General features: G+C 47.3%; 1 protein-coding gene across 1 annotated transcript in view; it reads left to right on the top strand.

Moving 5' to 3' along the window:
• Positions 1-326: 326 nt before the first annotated feature.
• Cdh26 (cadherin 26) overlaps positions 327-10498 on the top strand; it is a 66952-nt gene continuing 56780 nt past the window's right edge. The window contains 1 exon segment of the mRNA XM_008842657.1: positions 327-353. Coding sequence (XP_008840879.1) covers positions 327-353 — 27 coding nt within the window.

The following is a 10498-nucleotide window of genomic DNA, read 5'->3' as shown; positions in this document are numbered from 1 at the left end:
GAGCTATATAATCCCTGGGGTTGGAGGCCCAGCCAGTTTTCTATGTACAGGAGTGACTGTGGTTTGGTGTTTGATATCCAAGCACTCCCTTCCTAGGAACTGGCCACGGAGGAGGTTAGGCTTATACGTCAGCCCGCCTACTCTGATAAAGGCAAGTGGGGTAGAGAACAGAGGAGACAGCTGGGGTGAAGTGTCTGGGCCTAACTACCCCTGAGAGAGCAATTAGAAGAGATGCCCTTGGCTGGGAAGGAGGCGCCTGGTTCCTGGTGAGGTTACCAGGCTGTGAGAACTGACCAGAGCCCACCCAGGACACCAGGGGCTGCACCATGAAGTTGCTGCTGCTGCTCCTGCAGGTGAGCTGGGATGGGTACTGGGGACTGAGTACTGTACGAGTGAGCTTTGCCCTTCTAGGCTAAAGGAACATGACAGAATAGCCAGGTAAGGTCCACCTGAGCCTGGAGAGATGCAGGCAAGCACCCAAAGCGGGGTAGCCATCTTCAGAGTGGCCTAGGCATGTGGAGCTCCGAGTTTGGATGAAAGTGTGGTTGTGAGCCACATCTTATGGGGGGAGAACGGGGACCAACAAGGGACTTGACGCCAGTTGATAAAGCACACAGTTTTAAATTAGATTATGTTTGTGTGCACAGGTTTCTAACACTTCCATCCTCACTTTAGATAAGCCTGAGGAAATCTCAATGGTTTATATTAAAGACAGTTGGAGTGGGCCAGAGAGATGGCTCAAAAATTAAGAATGCTTGCTGTTCTTCCAGAGGACTTTGGTTTGATCCCAGAACCCACCTGGCAGCTAACAACCATCCATAACTCCAGTTCCAGGGTATCTGACACCCTGACCTCCGTGGGCATTGCACAACATGGATGCACTTAACATACATGCATGCAATACACCCATACACATAAAACAAAATAATAATGTAATAAAATATCTTAAAAGACAATTGGAGCAAATGAAGGGGGCGCTAGTCAACCCACTTCTACCACCAATGGCCACTGCCTACCCAAGTGGGAGAGCAAACGGTGGGGTCAGGATGAGAAAACAGGGGCCTCCAGTGGGCAGTCAACAGTCAAGCTTGTGTGTCTTGTCTGGTGTGGCGTGCTTGATTTGTTTCCTGTAGGCAGAGAGGGAATTGTGCCTTCCTTTTTGTCTTTGGTTAATGTGTGAAGTTCCTTTAGGAACTGGTACCTACTTTGTCCTTGTTCATCCCCTTCCCGCACTGTACTGTCCCACTCCCTCCTGTACATCCCTGTTCTCAGATCTCACTCACAGGACTTCTCCTGGCTTTGAGCCACACGCATTCTGTTCCCCTTCCCCAGGGCTCTTCCTTACTTTCTAACTGAACCATCTGGATCTACACACACACACACACACACACACACACACACACACACACACAGAGGAGAGCAGCAGGGGTATGAATTGTGTTGGTTAGATAACTAACCCAGTCCATTCTGACTGTGGATCTGAACTAACTTGACGGACTTTGGTCCTCACTTTGGCTGAAGTCCTACTCATCCATGAAATTTCAAAAACAGAATCCCAGAGCTTAAGTTGAGTTGGTCTAGCAATACATCCAGACTGTCGAGATTTAAAAAACAAACTTGTTACTGCAGTTCCCTCACCTTCCAATAAAGCTAAAAGTTGTGCTTCACTGACCTGGTGGATGTGAGTCAGTGTGTGGAAGTGTGTGATGGCTTGGCTGGGGCATGGCTCAGCCAATGGCCTCTCAGTCCTTTCATTTTCCTAATCATTGAGACGGTGGCTCCATTCATACAATCACTAATGGACACCTGCTGGGTCAGACGCTTGGATGAACACTGTATACAGAGGTAAACACAAGAGGACAGAGTCCTGTCTTGGGGCACACACCCTCTAGTGGAACCCCATTTCTGAAAGTGGATGCCTTGCCTGGTACCAGTTACTTGGAGTTTAGAGGATTATCTTGGTCATATTTTTCCGTGTCAAGAGTTGTGTTTTTAATCAGATAGTGCATTAATTTTATCTCCAGAATTTCCTAGAACCCTGTTTTATTAGCCCTTGTCAGCATGGATTTGCGCATATTGCAAATCAAATCCTATTGCCAACAGTCCCTCACACCTGTTCCTACCCTGACTTAAGGAAAGGCAGTATTTTCTGCCCTGTTCTGTCGGCATGGTGTCTGAGCAGTCAATTCGCCTCTGAGGGAGGGTCAGGAAGGGTGGGAAGTGGGACCAACTGTGGATTGTGCCTCGGTGTTTGGCAGAAGGAGCTTTTCATGGACTCTAGGGACTCATAGTGACTGGGAGAACGTGATTCAGAGAAACCAGGCGGTTTTAGCAACTCCAGTGCCGGACCTGTCCCTGCTTGGTGGGTGTTCAGTCATTCTCTAAATTGGCTGTACGTGACCCATTCCTTTCCACTCCTTCACCATCCCTCTAAATTGGTTTACAGCTGTCTTTGGAATTGGTTTATGGCCATCTTGGGCATGCATAGCTCCCACCTCTACCTTGATAGCCAGTGTTGTTCTGTTAGAGAGTGCCACACCTGCTGGCTTTCCTCTGAAGCCCACACCCTCACTTTGTCATTCTACATGAAGCCAAAGGGCCAAGCCAGAGGTCTCTCCTGTAGGGTTAAGACTTTGTTCCACATTTGGTGGCACCAGTGACAAGCCTGGTTGGTCATTTTTAGTCCGAGGAACGCAAGAATCCAGGTTGGGCTGGACAGGATTCAAAAGCCATAGATGGGGCTGGAGCTTGGAGGTAAAGAGCACTGGCTGCCCTTGCAGAGGATCTGGGTTCAATTCCCAGCACCCATATGGCAGCTAACAGCCATCTGTAACTCCAGTTCCAGGGGATCTGATGCCCTCTTCTGGCCTCAATAGGCATTGCGCGACATGGGTGCACTTACATACATACAGGCAATACAATCATACACATTAAAAAAACCCAACAAAATAAAAATAAAAAAATCAAGGGCTGGAGAGATGGCTCAGCAGTTAAGAACACTGTTCTTGCAGAGGACTCAGGTTCGAATCCCACCACCCACATGGCAGCTAACAACTGTCTGTAACTCCAGTTCCGGTAGATCCAACAGCCTCTTCTGTCCTCTGCGGGCATTGCACGACACAGGTGCAGTTATCTACATGCAGGCAATACACGCATACACATAAAATAAAAACAATAAATAAAATATTTTAAAAAATCAAAAATCAAAAAATCAAAGGCAAGAGATGAGGGAGGTTTCCAGAGAATGAAACTAGACTGTGAGGAAAGCCTTGTGTGTTCTAGCTGATACTGTTTTTAAACTGGAAAATTCTGAATAAGGTTATCTTTGAACATCGGAGAGATGGAGAGATGACTCAATCAGTGAAGTGAGTGCCTGTCATTCAAGCATGAGGTCCTGTGTTCAGATCCTCAGCGAGGCTCCCACATAAAAAGCCAGGTGTGGTGGTGCATGTCTGTAATCCCAGCCCTGGGAAGGGAGAGATGGGCAGATTCTTGGCACTCAATGGACAGTGAGCCTAGCCTAATGGTTGAGCTTCGGTGCATGAGAGAGCATGTCTCAAAAAATGATGTTGACTTCTGACCGCCACATGCATATGCATGTTCACTGACATGAACACATACACACATACAGACACCACACATACACATACCACACACATCATGCACATGCACACATATCACATACCACACACACATATATACACAGACACATGCATCACACACACTTACACATGCAGACACATTCACATATAGCACACACATACACAGACACACACCACACAAACACATATGCAAACACATACACATAATACATATGCACATATACACACAGAGATGCATATATGTACGCATACACATAAAAATTAATACAAATTGCTAGCAGTTATGCTCTGAGTTTACATCACTGGGACCTCACTCAGGAACAGGAAACTTGGATGGGGCTGCGGAGACTGGGGTGGGATGTCAGGCTGAAGGTTCACAGGCTGTCTGGGGACAAGGTGTGCAGACTGTCCTAACAGCTTCCCAGGGGGACTTTCTGCTGCCAAATGAGATATGAATTTTCAAACGAGTTTGAATTTTCAGGTGCAGAGAATGTATTGGGAAGCTCATACCACAAGCTGAGTGACTTGAACTAGGAAGAAAGTCTGTTCTCACCATCCTAGAGGCCTGGTGTCAATCATCATGGTGCTGGCAGGATTACACACCCTCTGAGACAAGGTAGAACCTTTCAGTGCCCTTCCTGGCTTCTGACTATTGCTGGCAGCTGCCATTACTCCAGCCTTTGTCCACAGCATTGCACAGCTTTCTTCCTGGGTGTCTGGGTGTTTGCTTCCTCTTCCTGTAAAGGCACCACCCTGATCCAGGATGCCCTCCTTTTAACTTAAAGACAGCTGCAGATACCCTATTTCAAACAAGATCTTGTTCACAGGCACTTGAGATGAAGACTTCCACAGTTGTGTTTAGGGATATAATTTGATTCCCAACAGAAGGAGGGGAAGGGATAGAAGGATGGAGGGTGGGAGGGGACAGGGGGGAGGACGGGGGAGGACAGGACAGGAAGGGATAGGAACAGCCACTCCAAAGGATGTTCCACTGTCTCTCACAGAAAGACAGGGGCTTGCAGTGCTGGAGGCAGGCACAGAGGGCTGGCAGACTCAAGGGAGCCTGGGAATGAAAGTGGGACCAGGCTGTGGGACTGAGCAGGACGGAGATATCAAGGGGATCTTTCAAGTTAGGGAGTCCTAGACAAGGGGCAGCTCGTGAGAAAATGTGCTAAAGAACCAGACTGGGGTAAGTTGAATTTCAGTTGACGGGAACATGCAAAAGGAAACAGATGTCATATAGAGACTTGGGTAGGAAACACCTTAAATGGTCCTCAGGTACACCTAGGGCACTTGCTGTCCTAAGTATTTTTACATGTGTGTGAATGTGTGTGTGTGCATATGTGCAGGCAAGCATGTAGAGGTCAGAAGACAAATTATGGGAGTCAGTTCTCTCCTTCCACTATGAGGATCCCAGGAATTGAACTCAGGTCACAGGCTCGGCGGCAAATCCTTTACCCATTGAGCCATCTTAAATATCAAATAAAGAAACTTAAATATTAAAGAACTGATACATTGCCAGCCATAGTGGCACATGCCTTTAATCCCAGCACTTTGGAGGCAGAGACAGGTGAATCTCTGTGAGATCAAGACCAGCCTGGTCCAGTACCAGGCCAGCTGGGGCTACAGGAAGACCTGTCTCAAAAACAAACCAAAAGACACATAAAATCATGAAAAGTCTATCATGAAGTACAATGCTCCTGTGCGACTTCTATATCTGTGTGCACTGCGTAATCATGAAGTACCATGCTCCTGTGCGACTTCTACAGCTGTGTGCATTGCGTAATCAAGTTGGGAAACATCCATCTCTTCAAATATGCATCATTTCTTTATGCTGAAAGCATTCCAAAGTCTTTCTTCTGGCATTTTGAAATTGTCTTAAGCGCATTGTGTGTGTCACAAGCAGATATTAGGCGTACCCTGGTGATCGGCACTCTTGTGAGGATTGAATACACACAGCTACATACAGTTATGTGCACCTGTGGGCACAGAGGAGCTTCAGACTCGGAGAAGTTAAATCATCTGACTGCCAACACAGAGGTAGTCAAAGAAGGGGCAGGATTTGAACTTGGGTGGGGCCCATAAACCCATGTACAGGATTGCATAGCTCTATCCTTATTGTGTAGAGATGAGACAGTGGTGACCATGGTCACATGTGGTGATTTAAGCTTAATTAAAATTTGATTTTGTGCAGGGCCTGGTGATGCACGCCTTTAATCCCAGCACTTGGGAGGCAGAGGCAGGGAGATGTTTGTGAGTTTGAGGCCAGCCTGGTCTACATAGTGAGTTCCAGGCTAGCTGGGGCTACAGGGGAGACCCTGTCTCAAAAATATTAAAACAAAACAAAACAAAAACGATTTCACTCATGGTTCAGTTCCACAGGTGCACCATCCATGTTGCAAGTATTTGATGAGGCCTGTGTGGCCACACTGGCAGTATAGACCAGAATACTCTGTCCTCAGGGTGCCCTTTGGCTGCCCATCCAGAGCCCAGTGGTTAGGTGGGGTGGAAATTCAAAGAACCTGTATGGAAACATATCATGGGAATTTCAAATACTGACTTCTAGAACCCCAATCCTTGAATGAAAGTTTGCATTCAAATCTTGAGATATTTGGACTGGGAATGTAGCTCGGTTGTAGAGTGCTTACCTAGCACGCAGAAACCCAAGGGTCAGTCCCTGGTAACACATGAGTGGGATGTGATGGTAACAGTTGTGATTCCAGCGTTGTAGGCAGAAGCAGGAGGATTAGGAGTTTAGGGTCATCCTTGGGTATGTAGTGATTTAGTGAGACTGAGGCTAGTCTGGTCTACGTAAGAACTTGTCTCAAAAGGAAGAAAGGGGGTGGGGGCATTTTCAAAGTGAGTATTTCCTATATAGGCATCTTAGTTCTTTTTTTATACCTTAGTGGACACATAAAGCCTTAATTTATTCCGAGAGCTTGGGGTGTTTTATTATTATTGTTATTATTTTCCCTCAAAAGATGTCATGGCCACCTGGCCATGTCAGCCTGAGAGGCACTGGGGACCTAGCCCAGTCCAGACCCATCTGTGAAATGATATGGAGGATGGATGGGGCAGTAAAGTGCCTGCTGACCACTCTGATACAGCCTCCTGGGGTACACTGCAGCTGGGGCAGCCAGCCTGGGGAAGATCTGCCCCACTGTAGACAGCACTATGCAAACAGTTGTGAGTGGCATCCACTTTGGACAAACTGCCTAAATTGGTGGAGATGGGAGATGTAATGAATGCTCTTACAGAGTCATTTCAGCAGACAGACAATTTCTAGCCTCCCAGCAGCAGACCAGCTGTCTCAAGTTAATTTGTATGGCATGCGTGAAGGGGAGAGAAAGGAACCGCGCTGCCGTGTGAAATTTCTAGCATCTCTGACAAGGCACAGGCATTCCCTTTCCCAACCCAGAACACTCCAGTTGGCCTCCTGGTCTGATGGGCCGATCAGTGCTGTTTCAGCAGGCTGAGTCTACAGAGCTTTAGTGATATGTGATCCCTTGAAGACGCCTTGTCTTAGACTGAGAGGCTGGAAGGGGAGAGGATGCCTCATGAGGTGGTTGTTAGTGGCCTTAAGTGTGCCTGTGACAGAAACAGAATTAATGTCTTCATCCATTTGCAAGAACTGCAATTTCCTGTGTTTTAAAATTGTTTAAAATAAAGGTCAGGTCCTTTATTTAAATCTACCAATACTGAGCGAAAATCAATGTCTGAACGTATTAAGACTTGGGAGCTCAGACTTTAAAATTTCTTTTTCTTAGTGATGGAGACATAGGGCAGTTGCTAAAGTCCTTGCTGTACAAGCTTGATGACTTGAGTTCTATGTGACACACTTGTAATCCCAGTATTAGAGAAGAGGCAGGTTGACGCCTGTGGCCCGATGCCTGGACAGTCTTGCCAACTGGGAAACTCCAGGCTCATTGGCAGACCTTGTCTCAAAAAAAAGGTTTAAAAAATTGGAGATGCAATTGAGGAAGGTACCTGACGTTAACTTCTGGCCTCCACACACAGACTTACATGCATATGTGATATACATATGTGTGTGTGTACACAATAAATTAGGTAAATAGGAATACAGTCTGATGATCTGTCAGGCATCAAATGCTGTCATTTGACAGGAATGAAACAACCCGTAGAGCATCACCCACCACTGTGAGGTCAGCTGACCACAGACAGACACAGGAAGAGTGTTTCTTTGTTTCCTGTGACGCCTCACAGCCCATGGTATCATCAGACACTCCTGAATCAAGATAGATTCCTACATGAGCCAGGTGACCACCCTTGGGGGTGACCTGGTAGGATCTGGGTCCACTAACCACGTAGTCATCCTCACCCTGGCAATTTAAGTTCAAATCCTAGAGAGTCTGAAAACATGAGTTGTATTTATGGACAACAGGTTAGAAATCAAAACTGAGAAACCTTAAATGTATTCCTCAGTTCACTAAAGATAACAATATTGCACATGAATATAAATAACAAATGTCAATGTGAAATAACTGTATTTTTCATAGTCTACCTAATAAGAGAGTGACGCTGGCCTGTCCTGCAGACCTGCTGAACGTCTGACTGAACAGAAGACAGCTGGTTTCTTCTACATTTGTGTTTAATCAGTTGGAAGTTGTTCAGTTGAAGGCTATGAGGAATTTCCAGGCTTCCACATGTATGCAGGGAGGAAATACCTCGATAACTTTGAAAGGATAATTGTGGACATCCTCCATACCAGAGCGAAGCTTAGAGCAGCAGTGTCTAACCCAATGCTATAATGAGGACTACGAGACTGCTGTAATGCGTGTTCATTACTGATGTGACTTATGGGAGACCACATAAAAGCCTTTCATCTCCGACAAAGAGAACAACACACAACAACACATGTAACAAACAATTCTGTCCAAGTCCAGCACAGCGAACCAATGAGCTTACTGGTCATTGCAGGGGCACAGGTAAGGGTCACTCATAGGAGAGTGAGTGACTCTTCAGGAGTGGTGTCACCAAAAAGTCCCACCCCAGCGTAGGACTGCCAAAGCCACATGCCCAGAGCTCCCCGTGCGGCTTGCAGACAGCCTCCTCTGCGCCGCCCCTCCCAGCCTTTTCCTGCTCATAGAGCCACAAGGAGAGGCCTCGGTGAGCTCTTGTAGTTTGTGATCTTCCTGGTCTTTAATTTTCTTCTACACTTCATGAGCCTCCCTGCGCCCTCCGCTACCCAAGCTTCAATCTGGAGACTGCAGGTAAGCAGCAAGGGTCTCTTCTGGGCTTTAGGGTGACACTGGCTGTGCGTGAAGTTGGACCATGAGCTGGAGAGAGAGAGAGACTGACAGACCGAGGAGAGAGAGAGAGGTGTTGGCTCACTAAGTAGAACAGAGCTGTGGCTTGTCCCCAAAGTGTTGACTGCCAGGAGCTTGGTTCCCAGGAGGCGCTGGGGACTAGTGGAGGGTCCTGGGAAGAGAGGCGGCCCATGCTGGACCCCTTGAATGTTCTTGGAAGAAAGATGCCACAAAGGCCAGAGTCCAGCCCCCCAGCTCCCTCACTGGGCTTCTTGTTTGCTGCTGTAGCCACTGGTGCCCGCACCACCACTGCCTTACACCATGATGTCACACAGCCCAGCCTCCCCAGAGCTCAGACACCCACCCAGGACTTTGAACTTTGAACCTCCAGGTCTGGGTCCAAGTGCTTTCCTAGCAAGTACATAGCCCTGGGTTCAATCCCCAGCACCTCTTAAACTAGGTGTTCCTCGGGGAGTGGAGGCAGGAGGATCAGATGTTCAAGGTTGTCCTCAGTTACATGGCAAGTTTGAGGCCAGCCTGGGATACATTAGACCCTGTCTCAAATAAAATGAAGTAAAATAAAACAATATAAAACCAAACTTCTGAAACTGTGAACCGAATAAACCTAGTTTTCTCCATAAGAAGTCTGCCTCAGCTATTTCATTATAGGGAAAGCTAGTACAGGCAGATAGTCCAGTGTTGACATGAATCCACAATTGATTTTGCATATTACCCATTACATTGTGGTACACACACACACACACACACACACACACACACACACACACACAAAACGCCACATCCATCAGTGTCTCCACTGACACCATTGAAAAAATCCTTAATGATGGGGAAGCTGTCAGGGTCTCAGTGGCAGACACATTTTCTAAAATTCTGATGTTTGCTTAAAAGCTTAAATGTTTATCACTGCGAACAGACACTGCCTGTTGTTAGGGGCCCCTTTGTTCATCATCAGATCCCCATACCAGCACCATCACAACCTGTCAGTGTTCTGTAAAGCAAAGTAGTGTTCATACATAGGTGGCCCGTTCAGCTGGCAGCTCAGCCGATCCCAGCCAGGTTCTTAAAAGAGTTCTGTTCTCGTGGGTGGTGACACTCCACCAACACTTCCGTCTAGTCTCAGGAAAGCTGAGCACCAGGTGGCTGGTGGCTTATGTCTGAAGCCTCAGCACTCAGCTGTCTGATGCAGGAGGATTCCCAGGACTTCGGAGAGCCTGTCCCAAACGAAGTGTTTCCGCTTCACACAGGTGATGGCTGCGTGCCTCATCTGTCCTCATGGGACCATCACAATAAAGTGAATCCACCAAACGCTTTATTCTGAGATGAAGCTAGTAGTTCCCAGCAGTGGCCGCTGCAGTACCTGGTGACCCGGCCTTCTGCTCTGCGCCAGGAGCCTCACCCACCGCTGCTGGGCATTAGTAGTACACATGTGGTAAACAATGCCTGTGTGTTGTATGAGAGGAATGTAGTCCCTGGAGCACTCTGCTGGGGGTTGGAAGACCTCTAGTGTCAACACACCTGGGTTGAGGGGCCTCACTTGGGGAATTTCCTCCATAGGACTGGTCTGTGGCCATGTCCGTGGGGCATTTTTTTTTATTGTTCAATGATGTG

The sequence above is a fragment of the Nannospalax galili genome, unplaced genomic scaffold (assembly GCF_000622305.1).
Source record: "Nannospalax galili isolate Female #2095 unplaced genomic scaffold, S.galili_v1.0 scaffold231, whole genome shotgun sequence".
NCBI lineage: Eukaryota > Metazoa > Chordata > Mammalia > Rodentia > Spalacidae > Nannospalax > Nannospalax galili.
This window is presented reverse-complemented; position numbering and strand designations above follow the sequence as displayed.